This window comes from Stylophora pistillata, chromosome 9 (assembly GCF_964205215.1).
Source record: "Stylophora pistillata chromosome 9, jaStyPist1.2, whole genome shotgun sequence".
Taxonomy (NCBI): Eukaryota; Metazoa; Cnidaria; class Anthozoa; order Scleractinia; family Pocilloporidae; genus Stylophora; species Stylophora pistillata.
In genome coordinates, this window is record NC_142527.1 from 14,907,149 (window position 1) to 14,932,369 (window position 25,221).

At 37.1% G+C, this 25,221-nt stretch overlaps 3 protein-coding genes across 6 annotated transcripts in view; 2 read left to right on the forward strand and 1 right to left on the reverse strand.

The window, feature by feature from the left end:
* Positions 1-3,246, reverse strand: LOC111324128 (NADH dehydrogenase [ubiquinone] 1 alpha subcomplex subunit 5). Of its 2 annotated transcripts, none has more exons than XM_088733548.1 (5): positions 3,160-3,246; positions 2,868-2,912; positions 1,620-1,736; positions 1,044-1,171; positions 1-321 (listed from the first exon to the last, which is right to left on the reverse strand). In XM_088733548.1, exons 1-5 carry the CDS (start codon positions 3,229-3,231, stop codon positions 195-197), a joined length of 489 nt encoding a protein of 162 aa, XP_088589674.1. In that variant the 5' UTR covers positions 3,232-3,246; the 3' UTR covers positions 1-194. The 2 variants fall into 2 exon arrangements, with proteins under 2 accessions (XP_088589674.1, XP_022783358.2); XM_022927623.2 differs by having other exon boundaries at positions 1,044-1,109; positions 3,160-3,245.
* Positions 3,238-25,203, forward strand: LOC111324160 (isoleucine--tRNA ligase, cytoplasmic). Of its 2 annotated transcripts, XM_022927667.2 has the most exons (36): positions 3,238-3,519; positions 4,498-4,573; positions 4,887-4,967; positions 5,128-5,160; positions 5,670-5,756; positions 5,975-6,057; positions 6,335-6,386; positions 6,582-6,666; positions 7,355-7,483; positions 8,016-8,103; positions 8,466-8,526; positions 8,995-9,090; positions 9,826-9,948; positions 12,001-12,092; positions 12,374-12,472; positions 12,835-12,961; positions 13,188-13,261; positions 13,398-13,487; positions 13,724-13,828; positions 13,923-14,009; positions 14,113-14,196; positions 14,564-14,708; positions 15,064-15,181; positions 15,572-15,663; positions 15,958-16,035; positions 16,303-16,421; positions 18,340-18,442; positions 19,409-19,492; positions 19,576-19,711; positions 19,830-19,915; positions 20,013-20,078; positions 21,933-22,028; positions 22,501-22,671; positions 23,454-23,651; positions 24,011-24,077; positions 24,728-25,203. In XM_022927667.2, exons 1-36 carry the CDS (start codon positions 3,272-3,274, stop codon positions 24,790-24,792), a joined length of 3,624 nt encoding a protein of 1,207 aa, XP_022783402.2. In that variant the 5' UTR covers positions 3,238-3,271; the 3' UTR covers positions 24,793-25,203. The 2 variants fall into 2 exon arrangements, with proteins under 2 accessions (XP_022783402.2, XP_022783403.2); XM_022927668.2 differs by lacking the exons at positions 3,238-3,519; positions 4,498-4,573; positions 4,887-4,967; ... (1 more) ...; positions 5,670-5,756; positions 6,335-6,386.
* LOC111324103 (centriole and centriolar satellite protein OFD1) overlaps positions 10,880-25,221 on the forward strand; it is a 71,703-nt gene continuing 57,361 nt past the window's right edge. For both annotated transcript variants that reach the window (XM_088733543.1, XM_088733545.1), the window contains exon 1: positions 10,880-11,045. The gene's annotated coding sequence lies outside the window, so the exon portion shown is untranslated. The remainder of the gene's footprint in view (positions 11,046-25,221) is intronic.

Consider the following 25,221-nt stretch of genomic DNA (forward strand, 5'->3'; position numbering starts at 1 on the left):
CACATTCTTTGGATGTTTATTCACTTGACATCTACACAAATCTCTATCCTTGCTTGAAATGTTTAAAAAGAATACAACAATAGAGGTAACACTGATGTTTGTACAAAATTAATTAGTTCATATCTCAGGCTTCCAGTCATGGGTGCTGTGGATACCATTTCCCCATCATTTACACTCATAGGCAAACCAATTCCTTAGAAAACAACTCTATCATCCAGACAGTCATGGCCACTTCCACTGGTCTGCAGGTGGAGGATTTTGTAGTGGTTCCCAGGGTTGCCAATCTTGCATCTTTTTAGCCAAAGAGAGCTCATCTTCTGCCTACAAGCAAAGGGAAATCTACTGAGTTACATGGGGACAAACTGGTACAAGCTGGTTCTGATCAAAATCAAGTTCCACATACAGGTTTACTTAAGGTGCTTCTAAGATTATGGAACAGTTGACCCTTCACAGACAGGCATCTTTTTGTCTGGCATCTTTACTGTTCATTTGCATTAAGTTATCTATGAACTGCTATCAGGAGTCACTTGATAATTTAAGAACCTTTTTTCACAGGATCAAGCTTAGACAATGAAACAAGTAAAGGATAATCATATTGCAGGATGGCTCATTGTTTATGTTTGTGTCTGTCAACAAATTATCACATTAATTCATGATGTAGCACAACAATTTTGTTGTCCAAGCAGACTGTTGATATGGTTATTATCCTATGGCAAAGACCACTGAAGTGTATCCCAACTAACAAAATGATCAGCAAATCATTGATCAATGAGCAATGTTGCTAAATTTGTGAACTTGCTCAAAATAATATCAGAAAGATGAAAAGTTAAAGAATGAAAAATACTGGGCTTGGATTGTGCAAATAAACATGTCGATATGGTCAAATGTGCATTACTTAGTACTACAAGTGCCTATGGACAAAAAAATGTCAAATGTTACACACCTAACATAGCATTTAGATGCATTTTCTCTTGTCCCCTAGGTGGCCATTATGAAGGGTTCCACTGTATAATGATTACAAGCATGTACAAAAATGTACCCACCTGTTGAATGACTTCTTCAATTTGTCCAGCTCCAAGTTTGTTCTCCAGTTGTGGCACATCACTCTCCTAAAGGTAAATGCAGTGACACAATTGGCTGGCCATAAAATAGTAATAAACTGCAGGAACACCTGCAGGAAGACATGCAGGAGTGAAGGGAGAAAGAAGTTATTGTAAAAAATAAAAATGCTCAATAAATGAAATTTGACCTGTGGAAGGGACAAAAAGTTCAGAAATGATCTTCACAAAACAAATGCAGTTTAACAAACTGCAGGAGAACAAGTCTGATAAAATTCAAACCTCAGCCTCCCACATGCCTGTTCCCACTAAGTGAATTTAATGAATGTTTTCTCTCTGTAAAGGAATCTTAATAAAAATAACATGCATGAAACAGACACCCAGTGGCCAATTGATCTTTAAAGATTGACTACATTATGGTTATTGTGAAAGCTCACGTTTATCAAGCTGCTTTTTTTGTGATTATTAGAATTCAGTTACATTGAGAATAACAAATTATCCCTTTTTGAATGTGACAACTGGCTTTAAACTATGCTACTCCTATTGTCAGTGACAAGGTACCTGTTCCACAATAAGTAGTCTTTGTTTAGTGATCTGCTCTGTGTGTAAGCGGTACTGGGCACTTTTTGGCATGCTTCCCAACACCTGCAGTGTCTCCTTATACAACTTAGTGAGAGCCTTGAAAAAAAAGAAACAAAAGTAGAATTTGATTATAATTTGAATATATCAACAAAGTTGAAAAGGTAAATTGGCCACCGTTACGATTATAAAGGCTGACGTTTCGAGTGTTAATTAGCCCTTCGTTGGAGCGAAGCCCTTCGTCCGTTAGCTCTTCGTCATTTGCTCCGATGAAGGGCTAACGTTCGAAACGTCAGCTTTTATAATCATAACGGTGGCCAATTTACCATTTCAACTTTGTTAATATATTCAAATTATTTCGTTACCCCCACCGACGCAGCCCCAGACAGTTTCTTTAGAAACTATCAGCCTTTATTCATTAGAATTTGATTACACTGTCTACTGAACCAGACCAGGCTAACTGTGAGCACTGAATTTAACTAATTTTAATGTTGAAATTGGTAGTACCAATTACTACCCAATTTTCAACTTTTCCAATATTTTTACATAGATTACACACTCAACAGTTCAAGCCAGTTAAAAAAGTTTAAAATATACTAGGCAACATGAACATCTAGAAGTTTTTAATTTTTGAGGATTTTTTTGGATTGTCCTTGTACTGAAGAAGAAAGGTCCTGACAAAAAATATCCTGCACAATTAACCACCAAAGACATTGATGACTTTGAGTCACATAAAACTCCTCTGAGGAAGTTCTGCATTTTGTAGCCTCTCTTACTGAAGGTATTAAGGTCAGCTGTTCACATTTCATGCAAAACATCCATCAATGAGTCATTTACTGGGAAATGATGGCTCCCCTTACATTTTCCAAACATGGTTCAACATAATGCATTCATGAAAATTCATTTAGAATACAATGAAATGTATATTTGGGTATCGTAGCAAAACAGTGTCTTGTTGAACATTACAAGGGGGTGGGGAAAGGCTTGTTGTTGTGTCAGTTTCTTTGAATAGAAAGATATTGATGATGATGATGACTTTATATAGAGTTCTTTCACAAACAAAATGCTTTAACTCTACAAGTATTAAAATTTTTGTCCTGCAGCTTTAACAGTGATCACAGATGTCATTTAGGAGCAGGTGACTCGGCAACCTCGAACTGCTAAAGTATGCTCCCGCAAAACAAACGATAATTGCCATTCAACAAAATTGTAGAACTTCACAATTCTTACCTCCCTGGGTGCTTTGGAAACTGCCAAGCCAACCAGAGCCGTTGACTGAAAATTTAAGTAATTTCATAAGTTATGTACCATAAGCTCCAGCTATATTATGTTCAAGTCTTGATTTAATTATCTTTGAACTTCGTCAGTGGACATTTCGCAAACTCATCAGTAAATACATCCTCCAGGGTGTTCAAAACTTAATAGAGTCACATATTATTAGGTATGGTAGAACGTTAATAAACCCCCCAAAATGACCATTGCAGCACCTGGAACTGTTCTATATTTGCAAAAAGTCACTTACCCGTTTCACGTACCCAGACGCCATATTGGATTGCTGCAACTCCCGAAAAGGCAACTGGGAATATTGTTGCATCACCCATGCATCGTGGGATAGTTTCTAATTTGATACTTCCATGTGGAAGGGCCAACTAATAAGGAAATCATCTCCTGGGTTTTCCGTCTTTAACATTCGCAAATTCACCGATCCTAAATTATCATTGTTGCGAGCGCTCTATAGTTCTGATCTTAACGGTGCGTCGTCAATGGCCGCTGGAGCTGCCGAACAGCATAACTTTCCGAAAGAGGAGGAGAATATATTGAAACTTTGGGAAAAGTTGGACGCTTTTCAGTCGTGCTTGCGCCAATCAAAAGACAGACCAAGGTATGGAGTACAGACATTTTGTATCTGTTAAAGTAACCTAAGCTTTTCTTAATGAAAATAAGAATGAAGATTCTCTGGACGTGCCTCATGATTTTCCTTCCCCACCTGCCTCCCCCCTCACCCCTCACCCCTTACCCCTCAACCCCCACCCCCCACCCAATTACTTTGCTTTTGTCAAATGGAGGAGTTGTTCAAAATGTGTGTGCAATTAGTGTTTGTAAGTAAGTGCTGCTCCAAAAATATTATTTCGGAAAGAGTACCATATAACCCCATACATTAATTATGCATTCCACTTCTTTGTCTTTCACGACAAAACTTTAAAAACAAAGTCTACCAATCTGAATGCATAGTTAATGTATGGGGTTATATGGTACTCTTGCCATTATTTCTGTAGTAGATTCAGCCATATTTTATAGTTTCAACATTGCACATGTTTGGTCTTGTAAGGAAACAATTGTATTCTTTTTGTAGACAACATGCATACACTACTAGCAAAATGGGATTCCTTCTTCCCCCCCTTGTTTGAACCTCTCATAATTTGCAAATAGCCATAGTGTATGTGTAGAGGTACTCTTGATAACAGAAGGATCTCAATATCTTGAACTGCAGTTTTCTTGAAACTCTCAGAACTTTTAGGACCAATTTTAACCTTTTGACTCCCACAAGTGAATAACATGTAACTTTTCTGTTTGATAATCAAACACTCTCCAGAAAGCAGTTCCTGAGAATACTCAAATTTCTAAGGCAGAAGTTGTTGCCTTGATCTAACACTAACTTCTTGATTACAATTAACAAGGAAAACTGCACCGCTGCTAGAGGGGAAAATTGTCGATCAGACCTCACTAGCACCCATTTTATCCCTGATTTTTCAAAGTATCTTCAGGTGTAAATCAGCTCTTTTCCCAAGCAGGTGTTAAACAAAGCAATTGCACTTTATTTCAAAACAAGTTGTCAAAGTTTTGGTTGTTTATTATCCAGGTACAGTTTTTATGATGGTCCCCCTTTTGCCACAGGCTTGCCTCATTATGGACACATTCTGGCTGGTACTATAAAGGTAAAATACCTGGCAAAAGGGACTTGTGCATGAATTTTTTTTATTTTGAGACAAAATAAACAATTTCTAGCATGTGAGCATAGAACATTGATAAGATGTGAAGTTAATTATCTGCTAGCAACCAGCCTTTAAATTCATGTTTTAGTACTCAATTACCAGTTACATTGGCAACCAGCTGGTTGCACATTTAGACCCAGATGGAGAATGCAAAATTAATGGTAACACTATACCCTGATGTTTAAAGAAGATTTATGCCCTTTTTGTTAATGTTACACTTGCTAATTAGAATTGTTACAAATTGTTACAATAACAGGACATAGTCACCAGATATGCTCATCAGTCTGGTTATCATGTTGAGAGACGATTTGGATGGGACTGTCACGGCCTTCCAGTGGTAAGGACTTAAGAATACAGGTAGACATAGATAAACTTTGGGGAAAAAAGGAGAACATTTCAAAGAAGATTGTCGTCCAATAATCATTAAATACTTACAATCAAGTTTTACAAGTAAACAGGAATATGTTTTGTTTATATCATTCTTCCTTGTCTTTCAGGAGTATGAAATTGACCAGAAGTTGGGTATCAAGGTAAGAATAAATGAATCTCATTGGTTAAGTGCTAATGCTACTGTAGAATCATTATTCACAGAATTGAATATGAATATGAATATAGTTTATATCTGACCACTTGCAGCCCAGAGGCTGAATTACGGGTGCAGTTTAAGGTTGAGAACAGACATCAGTATATCAGGCGCCTCTGGCAGCCGCCTCAGTCTATCGATCTCACCTTCCCACCCATCCCACCCCAGGGGAGGACATCCATCACACAGTAAATTATCACAAGATAACATAATAATAATAAATAGTAATATTAATAAATAATTATAATACATTTATATAGCATCTCTTTCCAGTGGTCCAAAAATGCTTCACAGAAGGGAAATTATAATTAAAAACTACAAATTAGTTATGTATAGGAAAATAAATTAGATTATCGTGTGTTATTCTTGTAGAAATAGTCCATGACTATGTCTGCATTTTAAATCTGGAGAAGTTCTTGGAAATAAGGTAATTTTATGATTTCATTTTGTTCCTAGAGTCCAGATGATGTGACAAAAATGGGAATAGCTAATTATAATAAAGAGTGTCGCCAAATTGTGATGCGTTACTCTAATGAATGGGAGGTGAGTACAATGAAAACTCTGTTCCTGCAGTTTTTGTACCCTGTTATGAATACGTTGGATAAAATTAAGAAGCCAACTTTTTTCAAGCAATGATATGATAGAAGGGTGGCTTAGTATTACAAGTGCCTGTGTTTTTGTTGATGTGTAATTTTTGATTGTCCACTCCAAGTAGTGAACAAATGTGATCACTGTTGATTAATAACTGTGTGAACTTTCAGTTTATAGTCAAGAGAATGGGACGTTGGATTGACTTTGACAACGACTATAAAACACTCTATCCTTGGTTTATGGAATCTGTTTGGTAGGTCTAATTTCATTTAATTAACAGTTATGTGTTCTCAAGGATGGAATTGGTTTTGCTTGTTACATTTAATTCATTAATAAGAATGAAAGCAGTCTAATTTTAGTACTTGTCAGGGGAGTTAAATTATGTGTACTGGTACCTCTGGTCAAGAGTTGTTAACCACTTAGAAGAACAATAAATGTATTGTAAATATTTGCTGTTATGTGCAATTTGCAATATATAGGTGTTTGTAATCATAGCTCAGTTTTATTAAGTGAGGGATTTTTTTTGATAGGTGGACATTTAAACGGGTGTATGAAAAAGGCTTGGTCTATAGGGGATTTAAGGTGTTGTATCATTTGTCTTCATGGCTCTGTTTATATGTGAATAAGTTCTTTTTAGGAGAAATTATTCATAAAGTGAAGAGAAGTGCTTTTTTTATGAACAAATTGATGACTTGATATCAGTTAAAAAATATGTAATGTAAACTTAAATTCTGTTATGATCCCAACACTGATTGTTGATTATCATGCTTTGTGTAGGTTATGCCATATTCCACAAGATGTAACACTCCATTGTCAAACTTTGAGTCAAATCAAAACTACAAGGAAACTATAGATCCATCAGGTGAGAATTCTTTTGAAGTTTTGTAAAGCTAATTATGAATATTTTTTTGTGAGTTTTGATTGAGGTACCTTCACTGAACTTTCATCAGCAGTAATTACTCAGCAAAATTTTGTATCTCAAGATCAAGGAATTCTTTTATGTACTGTATTAAGCTTTGCTCTGCTTCACACAAACAAGCTCAGCAAGCCCCTTTTCTGGTTCTCTTATTAAGCCACGGACTGTTTGCAGTTTCTGTGAGGGTTTCATTAAGCTAATTCAGCTTCTTTTAAAACTTATTAATTAGTCAGTTATAAAGGAAATTACTATTTTAAAAGAAATACTCACTATATTAAAATTTGCTAAGTTCAACCTGTGATCTCTTTGTGATTAACGTTTGCCCATAACTGGTAATTGAATTGTGTGATGAAGTTTGCCAACTTGAGCTGCATGTCTCCTTACCATCCCAGCTTATTCTTGACTATTTTTTATTCTGTATTTAATTATGAGAAGCTAGAAAGAAATTTAGAGTCTCCATACACTTTTGTAACCCTAAAAGATACGTATCTGTCAAAGGTTTGCAAAATTGAATTTAAAAGCAAGCTTTTGACATGTATGCACATACCACTCAAAGGAGTAATCAGATTTTATGGGTTATGACCAGAACTAAAATGAGATGAACTCATTAGCACTGGTTTGTTCTTGTGTCAAGTTATTGTGGACTTCCCCTTGGATGAAGATTCTAATGTCAGCATGATTGCCTGGACAACAACACCTTGGACACTTCCCAGTAATCTTGCTCTTGTCGTAAACCCTGACATGGATTATGTTAAAGTCGCAGGTAATGTAAATGTCAGCACAGTTTGTTGTGTAATGTAGCTCAGAGGACAAAATAATGCTTTCACATTAATGTCACCCTGGTTTTTTACTTCCCCAGAGTAATCAGTTTCTTCCTAGCTATGCCTGTGATTTATTTGTTGCTCTACACTTTTTTCCTTTATCATAATTGTTCAGGATTTCATTTCTAATACATGTACATATACATAATATTTTTTCCATGACTTGTAGATTTTGTTTATTCATAATTATATATAGTTCAATTCTGTGTGTGTGTGTACATGTGTGTGTGTGTGTGTCCCGACCCTAATATTGTAATTTATTCTGTGTAATTTAGCTTCCTAGCCTTGTTAACCTTCTAGTTATTTTGTGAAGCCAACACCCTCTTAGTTTTAATTATTTTATTTGATGTTAATTTAATCTTCTCAAGAATAAGGGTGAATAAAGTTGTTGTTGTTGTTGTTGAATTGATCAATGGTTATCTTCTTTTTGTCATGGTAATCTTTTCACCTACTTGCTGTTCTTTATTCCTGCAGACAACACCACAAACAGAGTTTATATAATGATGGAAGCTAGACTTGAAGCTCTTTTCAAAAATCCAGAGGAGTATACAATTTTAGAAAGGTTTTTAATTTTTCTTGTCAGAACGTGTGATAGTGACATACTGTTCAAAATACATGTGATTGTATACTTTCTACTCATAATGTATGATCTATAGTTGTCCAAATCCAAATTAAACTCATTTTGCAAAGTTGCAATATGTAAAGAAAATTTTAACACTGGGGATGTCCTTGTGGAAAAGTATAATTTTGCAATTTTTTGTTGAATTAATTCTCATGGCACTGAAGATTGTTGAGAACTGAAATAAAAAAGTTTTCAAGGAGAATGAGATATTAAATGTTTCTCTCCTTAAGACACTATAGAATTGTAATGTAATTGATGTCTTTCAAGTTGTTATAATAATATTTTTATTTTTCTGTTAATAGATTTAAAGGATCTACCTTGGAAGGAAAGACTTACAAACCTCTCTTTACATATTTTCAAGATGTAAGCAAATTGTTTAGACTCTTGGCTAACTTTCCATATATGTTTACAGTCCGGCTGTTACATTTTTTCTCCTCTTGTTACAGCAGTTATTAATAAACCCTTACCCTTAAACCTTTTCTGGAATTGTTAAAAAGAGTACTTAACTGTTAGATTTAATGGATCTAATTTTCTGTGTAAAAGTAAAGGTTGAATCCAAAGTTTGATTTCCTTACATAGATATCATTGCTATAGCTAGGCTATGGCTAGGCTATGTGCTTGAATAATTTTAAATGGCTAGAAAAGTGGCAACAACTTTTATGCTGAAAACTGCATAGTTATGCTTCCTGAATATCGTTTTCTAGTTTGTAAGTGTTACTTTGCAACTTCTTTTCAGAGCCAGTTATTACATTGTTACACGCATTTAAAAAATAGTGTTCCTTGTTACAGTGTTTTTTTTTTTTCATTTATTATTTTGATAATTTCTTTTAGCTCAAGGGTAGTGGAGCTTTCAGGGTGTTAGCAGATGGATATGTAACAGGTGAAAGTGGCACTGGAGTGGTCCATTCTGCACCAGCCTTTGGCGAGGTTAGTCCTATTACTGTTAGTAATAATTATGATCATTTTATGGTAAATTCTACAGTGTAAGGCTCTCATGGTGAAATCTATATGGAATGATATTTTAATTACCATACAGTAAAAAAATTGGTTGGATTTGATTCAATTTTTCCTTGAGTATCCTAAAATGATAGGCTACAACAGATAACGATCAAATCAAATCAAGTCAAATTAATTTTTATCTGAATCAGTTGACGAATTATTAAAAACTAATGCACACACACACACAGTCAGATGATTTCATGTACCTGTAGATAATAAATATATCAAATTAAAAAACAAATTAAAGTGATGCTTTTGTTATTATTTTTTCAAAACAAAATCCAGTGGTATCACCCATTTGTGAATAGTATACTCAAATTAATGCAAGGTTGTAATGACAGCTTCATAGGTAAAGCAAGGATTATGAGATTTACTTGACTTTGAACTGTATCATGAAAGCAGCAATTTTTTTTGTGAAAACCAGTGTTGCTGTTTTAACAGATTAAAATAGACTATAGTTAATAATCTGCATGTAGTTAATTGAACATTTTCGGCAGTTTGTGTATTAGTCTTTGACATCTTGAAAGCTGTCGAACGTAACTGTACATTTTTACAAAAAGAAAGTGAATGTTGGAAAGCTAATTACAAAAAAAAACTATTACTGTAACAGTAACAGTTTGAGTTGTGAGATTTCACCCTCTCACTGGACCTGTTTTATTGTAGGATGATTACAGAGTCTGCTTGGCAAGTGGAATTGTAAAGAAAGGTGGGAAACTTCCTTGTCCTGTGGATGCCAGTGGAAAATTCACAAGTGAAGTTTCAGACTTCCAAGGGCAGCATGTAAAGGTACACATTCAATCCAACACAGATAAATAGAATAAAAATCTTGGCAGAGTAGGGTATAGAGTAGTTGTAGCTCTCATTTGCTGCTGCAAAGGTTAAATTAATCCAGGGTTCAACATCTCTGCTAGCCCGGTAGCCCGAGGTTAGTAAAAATTTGGTCGGGCTAGTAAAAAACCACCTTTAACAGCCCACTGGCTATTACTTGAAGTTCACAGTTGATTAAAAAACAAGAAAGTTTAAATTGTAATGATAATACCAATGAAGAAGGCCTAAAGCCTTTTATCTTCTGGAGTCTTTTGGTAATTGTGAAGAAGAGCTCCCCAAAAAACCTGTCGGCCGACAGTCGGCCGACAGACGACCAACTGTCGGCCGACTGTCGGCCGACTGTCGGCCGACAGACGACCAACTGGCGGCCGACAGTCGGCCGACAGTCGGCCGACAGTTGGTCGTCTGTCGGCCGACAGGTTTTGCCTGAAATATAGGCTACCTGTCGGCCGCCAGTCGGCCGACAGTCGGCCGACTGTTGGTAATGTGTCGGTAACCTGTCGGTACCTTGTCGGTAGCTTGTCCGTGAAACGATCACACAATGTTAGGGATTCTAAGTTTGCCGTTACAAAAGCATATGGGTTTAAATTATTAATTTTTTAATTTGCGTTTGTCGCAGAGTGGCAAAACGAGGTATCGTGGTCGTTTTAGATCAAGAGTTTTTGGTCTGGTTTACCAGAAACGTTGAGTGATCCGATATTTCACTCGTAGAATCGTGCCTCGCTTGATACAACATCCAACATGTTTAATACGTTGACAATTGACTTTCAAGATTTGGTGGCTCCTAAAGGAGCCGTTTTGTGCGTGGTGAAATATACAAGATATTTCACTCGTAAAATCGTGCCGCGAACTTCATTGGCAACAGCTGCCCCTCTCTCCTCATGTTGCTCATGGTTTTCAGAGTTTTTGGCCGAGTTTTCGATTAAATTATCTTCCTATGCGATTCTTAGATTGTCTGGTGTGTTGTAAATTACGCAAGTGATATATCCTATACGCATCTGATAACATTTTGGAAGAAACGTTTCTTTACATACTACCAACTTTGCCGTCGATCGGTAAGTAGGTGAAGTCTGTCGAGTCATACATCACCATTACGGATTGTTATGTCACGTTAACTGTTCGTTTTTTACACAATTTTTCTTTTTTCTTAACCTGTCGGTAGACTGTCGGCCGCCTGTCGGTCAACTGTCGGCCGACAGTCGGCCGACAGTCGGCCGACAGGTTTTTTGGGGAGCTCTTCTTCACAATTACCAGTCTTTTTGTCTTGTTTGTCGATTGTACAACAGTCTTCTCCAGTCTCCTCCCTACCAATGTTGCGATGACTTGCACATCGCCTCGCACGATCACCTCGCACAATCACCTCGCACAATCACCTCGCAAGATTGCCTCGCACAATCGCCTTGCATGTTCACCTCGCACTTGAAAATTTACTTAGCTTTTTCCTTAAAAAACACATTGTGCTATCACAATGAAAGAAAATGCCGTTCTTTATCATTTTAAAAGACCTTGCCAATAAGTTTAGTGGAAGGTTTGTGTGAATGGGGTTGAAATAGACCACGAGGGAAATCGATCCGGGCTACCAAGTTGTGTTTTGGGCTGGTAAATTTTAGAAATCACCATCCTGGTGGCTAGTAATGCGATAGCCATGTGTCGATTTCTGTTACTCCTAACTTACATAAAACAGATGGGGCTTTAAAAGCAAAAGATCCTGTGTAGGTCTGACCTGGATATGTTGTGGTTCCAATTATTCAAAACCAGTGATTTCTTTCCTAAATTTTTATTGTAATTTCATTTAGTGGTATGCTAAATACAAGATTGATTAAGAAAAATAAGAAGCAAACATGATTGAAATTTGTTGTTCAAAGGAGAAATCTGAACCACCAATGAAATGTCACAAACAATATTTTTCATGTCCATTTTATCCAAAGATAAAACAAAGACAAAGTGAAAAATACTTTATCACCAAATGTTAAAATGTTGAACTTGTATGACAAAATTTGTTTTTGGCAGGATGCTGATAGGTTCATTATGAAGTGGCTCAAGAAGCAGCAAAGACTGGTTCATCAAAGCACTCATAAACATAGCTATCCATTCTGCTGGAGGTAAGAGTGATAACATAATAAATGTATGCAAGCGAGATGCATGTCTCGTATTGCTGGTGTAACAGAGTCAGGCAACAATGAAGAACGTGCTCTTGAATTACAAGTTTATAGACTGCACATTAACAGGTTGTACATGTATGAACTGAGGCTATTTTAGAAGTGTGAAGGTCTTGTTTGAACATAACAACCAGTTTGTAAGCATTTGTTGTCTCTAATTAGAAGGTATATGTTCTTGCATCACAAGAACAACAGTTTTTTTTTTTTATTATGGCTTGCATTAGGTCTGATACACCATTGATTTACAAGGCTGTTCCTAGCTGGTTTATCCAAGTTGAATCTTTTGTTGACAAGCTTTTGGCCAATAACAAGCAGTCATACTGGTAAGTGCTACAGATCCTCACTAGATAATACAAAGTAAGAACAACAAATCTGGTCTTTCTTGTGGGTCAAAATTTGTTGGGTTTTTAATTCCTCTTTCAGTATATAATAAGAAATGAAAGACAAATCAAACTATCATCATGATAGAATTTGAAATGAAGGTATATCACAGAGTAATGTGCATTTCAAAACCAACCACAAGTACTACAGTTTTGTGGCTAAAAGAAGCACTTATCAGCATGAAAGAATGATCTGATCAGTATTCATGAATGTCCAGTATCTTAAATGTTAAACTTAAGAGCTGTTTGAATTGGAGCTTGTGCCATTTCACACCCACATGCAATTTATCATCATCTCTGATAAGGGTTCCAGAATTTGTACAGGAAAAACGCTTCCACAACTGGCTTGAAAATGCTTATGACTGGAATATATCCAGAAACCGTTACTGGGGCACACCAATTCCTCTGTGGGTCAGTGATGATTATCAAGAGGTATGTGAAACTCTTGGTTTTTCCTCTCAAGGCAATGATATGAACCTTGTATATGGTGTAGTTAGTTGTCTAGCTTAGGGAGTTGAGACTTGCACCATAAACTGTATGCCTTCAGGTCCACAGCTGATTGCACTAATTGTTGAGTCAGTGCCTCCTTTTTCTCAATAATGCATGGACTAATCTTATCAAGGGCAATGGTTAACACTTTTTGAATATCATACAACAGGTTGTTTGTGTTGGATCCATTGATGAACTGGAGCAGTTGTCAGGAGTCAGAGTTAGTGATCTTCACAGAGAAAGGTATTACTTATTGCAGCTTTGTAAAGCTGATTAAAATCACTGTCAGTAGAGTAATTAAAAAAAAAATTGACAGTATGTTTTCTATTTTATCCTTTTCCTTTTTCCCAAAAAATTGAGTTTCAAAATTCTTTGTCAGTGTGGATGACATCACAATTCCCTCCAAAACAAACAGAGGAGTTCTAAAAAGAGTCCCTGAAGTGTTTGACTGCTGGTTCGAAAGTGGAAGGTATCCTGTACATGTATATAATTGTAATTTAGCTGTTGTGATTAGTTTTAATGAGAGCAATTGTTTTTTGGCCTCTTTTGTCATGGACTGATGCTGTATGAAGAAATCTAGTTTTGCAGTGATGTTGCCAAATGAAAAATCAGTTGAGTGGTTACTTAAAGCAGTGAAACCTCCCCTCATTAACAAAAGTTACATGTGAACTGTGTTAGTCATCTAGCTTTAATATGTTTTTCCAGTATGCCTTATGCACAAGTTCATTACCCATTTGAAAATAAAGAGGCATTTGAAGCATCATTCCCGGCTGATTTCATTGCTGAAGGAATTGACCAGACAAGAGGATGGTGAGTGGCTTTTTTTCATTTATTTTAGTTCAATTTTTCTTACGGTATCAACTTTTTTTATTTTTAATTATTAACTTAATGTTTCACTTCACAGGTTTTATACTCTTCTGGTGATTTCAACAGCTTTGTTTGATCAACCTCCTTTCAAGAATCTCATTGTGAATGGACTGGTTCTTGCTGCGTATGCCATTTAGCTTTTCTTCGTTTTTCTGTGACTTTCTTCTTTAATCATTTTGTATTTTCCCCAGTCCTGAGTTTTAATAGTTGTGAACATTTGTCTTTAGAGATGGAGCGAAGATGAGTAAGAGAAAGAAGAACTACCCTGATCCAATGGAGATTGTCAACAAATATGGAGCAGATGCTCTAAGGTTTGTGGCTGACATTAACAAATGAAAGGTTTTGTGAATTTAGTTATTAACCCTTCTTTGTGTTGCTGTTACTGGGATGAACATTGGGAGGTTTTGGTTTATTGTGCTGTGAGGGTCTGTGAGGTTACTCTGAGTTATAAAGTTTGTTGGATTCTACCTGACTTTAGGGGCAATAGATGGATCCTCATCAAGCCTCAGCAAATCATCAAATATGTTGTATTAGATCTTATTTACCCAAGAAAACCTTTTTACAGATTTGTTTTATTGGTACATTACTATGATAGTTCTGTACTAGTTCCACAGACTACTTTTAATTATTAATGAGTGAATGAAGCTTAATGTGTAATTTTAAGTTATTGTTTTTTAGATTGTATCTCATCAATTCACCAGTGGTGAGAGCAGAAACTCTCAAGTTCCAGGAGAAAGGAGTGAAGGATATCATTAAAGACGTGTTCCTTCCATGGTATAATGCTCACCGATTTCTGTTGCAGAATATTCAGCAGATGGAAAGGGTTAGGCATCATTTTGTATTCAGAGGCCTAAGTGAAAATTGCTTTGGTGGTTTATCTTACCCAAATGAAGTTTTGTTGTTGTTGATTAAAAAGAGATTATTGTAGCTGAAATAATATATCAAGTACCTTTAACATTTAAATCTTTGGATGAAGTAACAGCATATCATCATCATCATAAAAGTTACCAACATTTGCTATCTTTTAAAAATTTTACATTAAATTTTACAGGTTACTGATAATTAAGAAACGTTTGTGGTCTGCTTTCCAAACAGCTACAAATTTTATTGTAATTTGTGAGGTTAAAATTAAAATCATACGATTAATAATTAAATGATAATTTTGTATTTTTAAACAGGAAGGAAGAAAGTTTGTTTATGATGAAGATGTTCTGTTGAATTTGGGCAACACACTTGATCACTGGATCATTTCCTTTACTCAAAGTTTGGTGTTGTTTGTCCATCAAGAAATGGCAGGTAAGTCACTCTTGACTCTAAGAGCAGAAAAAAGCTGGCTGATCAAGATCATGATGATATTATTAATGACAGAAATGTTTTCACCTTCATAGCACATTAATTTTCTCTTGTTTATCACTTAAATATTAAACAGATTCATGGCCATCTTAGTTTGATTGTAATTCACTGGTTTGTTCTGTGATAATAAAGCCTTAATTTTATGGTTTTGATAATTGACTTTCATCTTGCTTAGTATGGGCACAGCATGGAAATGTGCTGCAAAGAAACTGTAATATTGATAAGTGTCTAACACTGCAACTATGAAGCCCATTGTCAGCCTTGCAACATATGTTGATGGTAGTAAAATGACTCAACTGAAACTGCTTCATATACGTACCCCTCTTTTCGTAGCGTATCGTCTGTACACTGTTGTTCCTCGGCTGGTCAAGTTCATTGACTATCTGACCAATGTGTATGTGCGGATGAACAGAAAGAGACTCAGGGTAAGGAGTTAATACCTCTGAAGATTAAACACATTTTTCTAATTTTTTTTTTTTTTTTAGAAAGGGCTAATTATAATCTTAACGTTAAGGCTGAAGCATGAAATTTGAAAAATATTTCTTAATGTTTATCAAAACTTGTTTCGTGATTTTCTATATTTTTTTTTTTATGGGGAATTGATTTGGTATTAAAACACCTTACAATAATTACGAGGGAACAAGAAAACTTCACCTCTTTTTCAACTGATATTTGCCGGAGATTTAACTGACGTAGTGGATATTTTTTTTACTCTGTAGGGGGAGTGTGGGGACAAAGATCGTTACGAGTCACTTCAGACGCTGTTCAGTGTTGTATTTTCTATCACAAGATTAATGGTATGTTCTAGTATTTTGATTATAGAAGAAAAAAAAATTGGAGTTGTTCAGGTATTAACTTCACACTTGTGATTGATTTTTAATCAGGAATGATATTAAGCACACATCGCTACAGTGGCCCACAATTTATGTATTCTGTGGGAACACGAGTCTCAGCGGAGTTGGTTGCTTACTAACAATATCCATTTTGATCTCAAATTCAATTTAACTACGGCATTGACCATGTGTGTTAGTCTTATGAGTGAATTCTTGTTCTCTTGTTTGTAGGCGTCATTCACTCCATTTCTCACCGAGTTCAATTACCAGTCTCTGCGGCCTTTCATTCCAGAAACTATGAAAAGCGGAGAAACAGAGAGTATTCATTATCTGATGATTCCTAAGGCCAGGTAGGTACATTTACTGTCTTATTACACTGTGTGAGCTGGTTTGATTTTAACACACAGTTAAGTGAAAACTCGACTTTGTTTAAAATGTTTAGGATAGGATAAGGATAGGATGCATAACTTTATTTATACATGGTTTTTCCATCAGTTGATTTAGTTAATTCTATACTAGAAACCTATCTATCAAACTAGAATAATAATTTGATAACAACAATTCAAATAAAAGAAATAAATAAAAAATTCTGCTTTTCATGGAGGCTGTGTCTAAAATTTACTTTAGAATTAAGATCTTACTTTAAACTGTGGCGACTTAATTTAGATTTGAAATCAGTCAGCGAAGACGCTTGTCTTAGGTCTACAGGTAGGTTGTTCCACAATTGAGCTTCGTTGTACAAAAAACTTCTCTTGAGATAGTCAGTTCGAGGTTGTGGAAGAACTTATTTGTTTTCGGTATTCCTTAAACGATAAGCACTTACACTGTCACGATATACAAATCTTGATCTCAGATAATCTGGTGTCATACCATGTAATGTTTTACACATTAGGATAGATTTCTGTTCCAATCTTTGATAGTAGAATCTTCGCCACCCTAGCGCCCGGAACAAATCATCCAAATTACTATCATAGCTCGCTGACATTAGGATGCGAGCTGCCCGATTTTGCAGCCTTTGTAGTTTTTCAGAAAGGCCTTTGTTACAGTTTCCCCACACTACGTTACAATAATCAAAATGTGGTTGAATAACTTTAAAACATTAAATGGAGTGAGATGCCGCATTCGTTTAATCGCACCAATGGCACAAGCTATCTACTAAGAGATATTTTCAGTATGACACTCCCAATTTATATTTTGATCGACATAAACTCCAAGGGATTTAGCGGAGGTTACTTGTTCGATTGCGTTTTCTTTTATAATAAGAGAGGGACTTTCCGTAAATTGTGATAACTTCTGCCTTGATGCAATAAGCATGAACTCAGTTTTTGTCATATTTAAGGTAAGTTTGTTAGCAGAGAGCCATTCGTACACATTGCTCAGGTCGTGATTAAGGCAATAATTTATATGCTCAATGTCGGTACTGGCAAGCGTCAGGCTGGTATCATCTGCATACATTCTAGGTTCCGAATATGTCAAACAATGCGGTAAGTGATTAATATATATCAAAAATAAAAGAGGTCCCAAAATCGTTCCCTGGGGAACACCACATCTCAGACATTTCGGAGTTGACTTACAAGAGTTTAAGTGACAAATCTGTGTTCGGTTATCTAAATAAGAAGCAAACCATTGATGGCTGGTCCGACAAATTCCATAGTATTGCAGTTTTCGTAATAAAATATCGTGATCTACTGTATCAAATGCCTTTTTGAGGTCTAAAAAGACTACGCTATTAACAAGACCACGGTCTATATCCACTGCCCAGCTATCTGTAGCTTCGATAAGTGCTGTGAGCGTGGAATGCAAAGACCGAAAACCAGATTGATGGCACGAGGGAAAGTTGTTTTTAGTTAAATAATGATAAAGCTGATCGTAGATTATCCGTTCAAAGACTTTGGCCACAACTGGAATTACTGATATTGGTCGATAATTCGTTGGATCGGAGCGCTTCCCGGAAATTTTGTACAACGGAGGTGACTCTGGCAGATTTCCACTCATCGGGAAAGATGCCAGTCATTAGGGATTGATTAAATATATGAGTAAGAGATTCTGCTAGTACATCAGAACATTCTCTTAGAAGTTTCGCAGAAATATTATTCAAACCAGTCGCCTTTGACTTGCAGAGCCTGGATAGTAGTGCAAAAACGTGTTGGTGTTTGTTTTCATTGACGTCCTATAGGACATTAATTTTTAGATGCATAGTACATGTTTTTTTTTTTTAATTCCGCAACTCGTCACTTGTATTACTTTGACAAAATATTTTATTTTAAGGGAAAATCTCATCGACGAGGAGGTCGAAAGAAGAGTAGCCCTAATGCTGACAGTGATTGAACTCGGTCGAGTCGTCAGAGAGAGGAAAACTCTACCGTTGAAGGTAAGAATCCCTCTCGTGATAAATTTTTGATGTGAAGTCATTTTTCTCCCAGTTTGGGAATTGTGATTTTTTTAGAGATTTTGCGTTTTTGATGAAGATGGTAATGGATGTAAGAAACTATTCTACGCTCAATGTCGTTAGAAGACTAACAAATTAAGCTTGTCTGTGGTGAAAATTATTTTAATGTAGGTTTTATTAGAATGTGTTCGTATCATCATAAAATATTTGTGTCACTTTCGGTGATGATTTCAATTCAGACTCGATGGGAAGACCAAATCAATGAGGTATTTATGCCCTGTGCCTTCTGTAGATGATGTGAGTTGCAAGAGTAAGATAATTGTGGAGGTATTGAGCGGGAGGTGTACGCATAACACGAGAAATCACCAAATCTGTCGATTTTTTTTCTTCAACTGGGCTGCTATATTTTGTTTATTCACTCCAAGTTACATGAAAGGGAACAGTCGAAATGATTCTGGTGTGCGGAAAGTTTCGAGTAGCGGGTAGAATAGGCAGTGAGGGGAGAGTTGGGTAATTCTGAAGGGTAATAAGCCTCTTCGCGTTTTGTCAACTCGCCTGCAGATGGGTGACAGGCGGGCAAAATCTCTGGTATTCTTGGAGGAATGGCTCCCTTCCAATGATTGTGGACGGAATACCAAGAGGACCTAGAGTTTGGCTTAAGGGTGTTAATAGTGGTATCGTTATATACCGTTCATTTGATAGCACAAAATATGAGGAAAGTTCCAAATCACCCTACAATGCAATGCTAACCCTTATGCTGTGTCGTGTGTCCATGAATGATCTTCAATTTTGCTGTCACGTTGTTCTTAACCAGCAAGTTGGGCGTTGAACGGCTTGTGATAAATTCTTGTAGTTCGTTCTCTACTATATCTATCTTCCATTGTTTCGACTTGCATTGTTATGTGCCCCTCCATAAGCTTCCTAACATTGAGTGTTTTTTTCCTCCAGTATCCCCTCCCTGAGCTTGTCGTCATTCACCAGCTGCAACAGAGCCTTGATGACGTGTTGTCTCTGGAAGACTATATCAAACAGGTCCGTAGCGATCAAACACCGCGCACTTTGCTGTTCACTTTACTGGTGCTTTTTTTCCAGTAACTGTATTATTGTGTCTTTAGGAAGTGAATGTGAGAAAGATAACAGTGTCGTCAGACAAACAGAGGTTTGGGGTTCAACTCAAAGCTGAACCTGATAATCAGACCTTGGGGCGCAGATTAAAAGGTGCCTTCAAGCAAGTGTCTCAAGCAATTAAAGGTATTTTATGGCAAAACAACCTGGTTGAGGTGGAATTTTCTTTTTTTTATGTAAAATTATGTTCAGGTGACCGTTAGTTTGTGGAAGCTAAGAAATGCCACTTTGAATATTCTTGCAGGTCTTTCAGACCAGGAAATACAAGTGTTTCAGGAGAAAGGAGAGCTGCTGGTGGCTGGGCACTTACTGAGTGGAACAGATATAAAGGTGATGAAGTAAACGGTTATAGTTTGCAGAGTTTAGAGAGATCGTTTGTATTCAAACCCAGCGTGTAACTATAATAACTTTTTGTCTTGGTTGTTAGGTGATGTACTCATTTGATCAGAATGGATCGGCGCCGTCAGCATATGAAGCATACTCTGACGGAGAGGTAAACTCTGATCAGTATTAGAGAGCGATTTTTAATTGAGTATCGAAAGTAATCCGGATTGCTTTGGTTCTGCTTCATTTCCCTTTGTGACTGGTCTAGAAAACTAGCGCCACCGGCCACCTCAACCGATCAAATGCAAAACTTAACTAGCGCCACCGGCCACCTCAACCGATCAAACGCAAAACTTCAACCAATCCTTACTTGGTCAATGGCGTTTTCCTCCGCTTGGCAGCAGTCTCACTCTGGCTGCCTTTTTTTACACTCGGTTAAAAACTGCTCTACCTATTCTTTGTTATCAGTACTTTTGAGATTTTCCAGACTTCCATGCTTCAGCTATCAAGCAATTATATAAGTGATTCGCGGTCAATGAAATTGAAGAATATCGTACTGCCAGTTCTTGCAGTATAATCATTAATTCCTCCATGCCGTCTCATCTGTGCTAATAATTGACTGGAGAGCACATTGATTCCTATTAGCTGAAGTGCGCCGTAACTCTTACCTAACAGACTCATTTAGTTAGTAGCACGGGAGTAACTGACGGTCGTGGTCGTGGGTCGTGGGTACCAAGTCATGGGTCGTGGGTATCAAGTCGTGGGTTGTGGTCGTGGGTCGTGGCTAACAATTATTAATTATTAATTGTTTATTATAATTATTTAAAGATGAAACAATTTTTAGTGTAATAGAAAAATCCGAGCCCCAGATGGGACTTGAATCCACGACCCTCCGTGATCTAGTCGGATGCTCTAACCACTGAGCTACTGGAGACTCTATGGTGAGCAAGGGTCAATTTGTGGGCCTCGACTGGAACCACATCGCGCGGCTACACAGCCAAGTATTGGAAAGCACCTGTGAAACTCACTAACAGCATCACGCTGTCACATTAAGGCATATCAAGATGGGGCCAACCAACCTCCAAAGTGAGCGTGTAAAGATGAAACAATTTTTAGTGTAATAGAAAAATCCACAAATTGACCCTTGCTCACCATAGAGTCTCCAGTAGCTCAGTGGTTAGAACATCCTACTAGATCACGGAGGGTCGTGGGTTCAAGTCCCATCTGGGGCTCGGATTTTTCTATTATAATTATTAACTATTCAAACAACCAAAAAGAAAATAACTCCGTTGCAAACGTTTATTTATTATTATACGACAATTATACGACCTGTGATTATGCAGATAGAGGATTGCACCGTCCAGGGATGAAAAAATCGTCAAGAAACATTGAATCTTGTGATCTGCTTTACGACATCGTAGTGTTCCTGATGCAGTTGGGGGTTTACATCATCTGGGAGTTTAATGAGTCCTGGGATTTGGGGACAAACGATCCTGCTATGATACCCTGACAAAAAAAGTTAAGCAGAGTGACTTAGTGTCTAATGTTTATTTTCAAAAACGAAAACCACAAGTTCCATGATCTGCTGCCTCCACGCAACGAGTCCACCTATTACACCCGCAGCCAGAGATACTTCAAGCTACCAATTTGTAAGACAAATAGGTTCAAAAACACATTTATCATGGCCAACAGTTTTAATTATTAGTAGCTAATTATTTGTATTTTGGTTTTTGATACTTGTCTTATTGTATTTTATTGTAGATTACATTTTGCGGCTTTTATTGTAGTTATCTTAGAGTAAGAGATAATTTATTCCCATTGTAAAGTAAGTCGTATTTCAGCCGGCCCGGGGCTGCAATGATTTTACTTCCTAATAAAGCTATCTATCTTTCACTTGAATTCCAATTGCGTTGCTGTGCGACATCAGTTTTTCATCCCACGACCCACGACCGTTAGTTACTCCCGTAGCACGGTAGTCTGTGTTCGACATGCTGAGTAACGTGCATGTTGTGTCGTCATCAAGGTACTTGCCCTTTTGGATGTCACCCCGGATCAGTCTTTGCTCTCTGAGGGTGTGGCACGGGAAGTGGTCAACCGAATTCAGAAACTGCGGAAAAAGGCAAGTGAAGCTAGTCTCAGTGACACCTTGACTTTTGGCTTTTCAGTTTGATTTGTTAAGAGGAACTGTCAGGAACTGTCGGCAACTGTCCATCATGAACTTGAATGTGTAGAAGGAGTGAAACACCTATTTCTTCCATTCCTTGCCCCTGTAGTAAAGATTCCAGGAGAAGTTCGTTTCTGCCAGAGCCCCTTTCGTTTGAAGAAAATTGGGAAATTCCGTTTCCGCGTTTGTCAGGAAATATTTACCGGAAGTTAAATCTAAAATTAGCCGTTTGTAACTCACTTCGCATTTTTGAACCAAAGTTACAGAAAGTATCAGACTCGCTCCATCGAAAGAAAAAATCTTTTTCCATTATTTGTACATGATTTGACCTCATGCGTAGCTTGAGAGTGTCCCTTGGTAAGTTTTTTCGTTAACCTGTTGAGATCCCACAATCTTGGCTGATTTGTAACCGTTGTTGTCTCATTAGGCTCAACTTCAGCCAAGCGACGACATCACCATTGTGTTTGACGTTACACAAGGCGGGTTAGGTGACGTCATCAGGGAGCACAAAGGTTACATTGAAGACAGTGTCAAACAACCTGTTGTGTCCAGCTCCCTCGCACCAAGCTTGCCTCTAATAATTTCCGAGGAAACAGAGGTATGTAGCACACATCTACTTGAAGAGTATTGGCGAAATATGATCTTAGTGTTGGTGAGATTATTTTCACAATAAATCTCTTTTCTTGGGGTTCAATGAAACCACGCGCAATATCTGGAAAATACACAGAATGCTTGTGAATCAGTCGGCTGGCAGTGTATGGTCACTACAGCTACGATACTTTGTCTTATCTTGGAGTTTCTTGGAGAGTGTAGGCTTAGTATAACCAAACAGTATTGCAGCGAGTGTCTAAATTAAGAATATCATCGTACCTAGCTGTCTCAGGTCAGCATCTGATTCATAAACTACTAACACTTTTTCATACTGACAAGTGCCCCGAGTCTCTTACGTAGGGTGGTCACACTGCGTAGATGGCTCAGGGGCCTCTCAATGTAATGAAAAATACTGATAATTAAACCATAGACCATATTTCAAGCTTTTATTTTGTGGCCAACATTTTTGAACGCGGTGAATCCGGAACCGAGAAATTTAATTCCCAACAGATAATTACTCGAAATCGATTACTAACCGAGAGTAATTAAGTTAGTCTTTGAGCTGCCCGCTGTGTGGAAACATTTCCAAGTAGCTTTCCTTGCTACAGCTGACTACTTAAACAGCACTCAGAATGGCCCTCAGAAAACAGGAATTGTCAACTGTTAAATGCTTTGCAACTCTATTTTAAAATGTGGGCGACCAAAATTCTCCTCAAACTAGTATGTTTGTCAGGTGTGGTTTCATCTTTTTTCATGAGCCTGTATCCTCATTTCCATGGTCAATTTTAGGTTAAAGGTAGTATGCTTGATCTGAAGTTGCTGAAAGGTCATCAGACTGCAAATAAGGAAATGACTGTCGGAGAACCGCTGTGCAAATTTGTGAACGTACAACTGTATAGAGGCGGAGCCGGGTTAGCCAAGGGGACTGTGCTTTTGGAGAATCCCAAGGGAAGCCCGGTCATTTCATTGGATCAACTGAAGCGACAGGTACTTTTAATGGTCTTTTTTATCATGTAAGTTCTTAGAACACACAGTTTTGTCCCTTTCTGCTGGGTTGAATGAGGTTCTCATAAACAGTTTATGACGGAACTGAGTACTTGATATAATAGACAGTCATTCTGAAGTTGCACAAGGTGCTAAAAGTTGCTTGTCAATGACTGTTTGCTACAAGAACATTTTTCTCTTCTTACCAATACCATTACACTTGTCCTTGTTTAGCTACCTGTTTAATTGTTTACATTCCACTCATTCTCTGATTGTTTGTTACCACATCGGTCGGTGGCTCGTCTATTGGAAGTATACTTTATTTCCGCTTTATTTACCATGTTTTTATGCTTTCAAAACAGGTGGCCGTGATGTTTGATCAACAGGAAAGTGCTTTGAAACTGTCTTTGTCCCCAAAATGTGAACCAGGTTAGTTTATCACACTAAGCATTCCTACTCAAACTGGGACAGCATTGCCATGTCTTGGTGCAACCCACTTTCCCACTTGTTTTGCTTCTCGTGGTTTAATAAGTGATGTTTGAGTGGAATTTACTCAACGAAAAGAAGAAATAATCAACATCAATTATTCACTGAAGTGGAGGTAGACACTGGCCTTTTCACTGACACTGACGTAGATAACTGTTTTGAATATACCTCATAAGAACAAAAAAACGAGCCTTTTTCAGTCAACATGACGAGAAATGGTCGGAAATTACATTCCTGATACGCGATTTTGTCTCCTAAGCTGCTTGGAGGTGAATAGCACTTACTTTTCACTTCCGAACTGGCCAATCAGAGAGCACTATTCGACTGTGTGATATATTAATGCAGTCTATTTTCTGTGGATAGCTTGCTGTAAAATCATAAAGCAACTAGAGAGATTTGTTAGCGTGTTTAAAATCTCTTCGTTTAACCTCTTTCGTCGAAAATAAAATAAAACTGAAAGAAAATACGTGTCTTGAGATCATGGGGAATGGAAAAAGAGACCCCAAGGTGCACCGAGTGTAGCTGGAGCAGTTTAGAAAATACGTTGTTTTTATACATTAAGTTCAATGTTATTTTCTCTCTTTTTCTTTCAGTTCTTACCAACAAAGACATGTCCAAATTACCTGGTGCTCAATTGTACGCTTTTGTCACAGGCTGAATTTGGCCATTTTGAATCTTGTTTACGGTAGTTTAGTGTATTACTGTTGGCGTCCACATCTGTTTTAAAGGCTAGTTTTCCCAAGTCACTAACTGTGGGGTTTTGAGCTGCATTGGGTCCAACAGTGTTTGAATTGCAAGTGAAGGGTGATGTTGATGACAATTTAGTCATGTAAGTTGTCCCACTCAAAACCTTTTTTATTTAACAATATCCTAACATTGCCTTTTGAGAGAATCGTAAGGGTATTGTGTTTTGATGAATTCTCTTCTCTTTTTTTAAACTGAATCAGAAAGCAAAAAATTGTGGCAATTACTGTTCCCTTATTATTAAATAATTAATCAGCACGGTACACGTCAATTCTAGCATTTAAAAGTTGTTTTTAGAGTTCTTCAATAAACAAAGTAAATTCAAGGCATGGTTTTATAAATG

Bases quoted from the DNA above. Each gene is read 5' to 3' on its own strand.
- LOC111324160 (XM_022927667.2), top strand. From the start codon at position 3,272: ATGTGGAAGGGCCAACTAATAAGGAAATCATCTCCTGGGTTTTCCGTC. The intron at 12,473-12,834 runs GTAAGTGCTACA...ATCTCTGATAAG, and splicing joins AATAACAAGCAGTCATACTG to GGTTCCAGAATTTGTACAGG. The intron at 13,262-13,397 runs GTATTACTTATT...ATTCTTTGTCAG, and splicing joins AGTGATCTTCACAGAGAAAG to TGTGGATGACATCACAATTC.
- LOC111324128 (XM_088733548.1), bottom strand. From the start codon at position 3,231: ATGCAACAATATTCCCAGTTGCCTTTTCGGGAGTTGCAGCAATCCAAT. The intron at 1,172-1,619 runs GTACCTTGTCAC...GTCTTCCTGCAG, and splicing joins GACTACTTATTGTGGAACAG to GTGTTCCTGCAGTTTATTAC. The intron at 322-1,043 runs GTGGGTACATTT...CTTTGCTTGTAG, and splicing joins TTGAAGAAGTCATTCAACAG to GCAGAAGATGAGCTCTCTTT.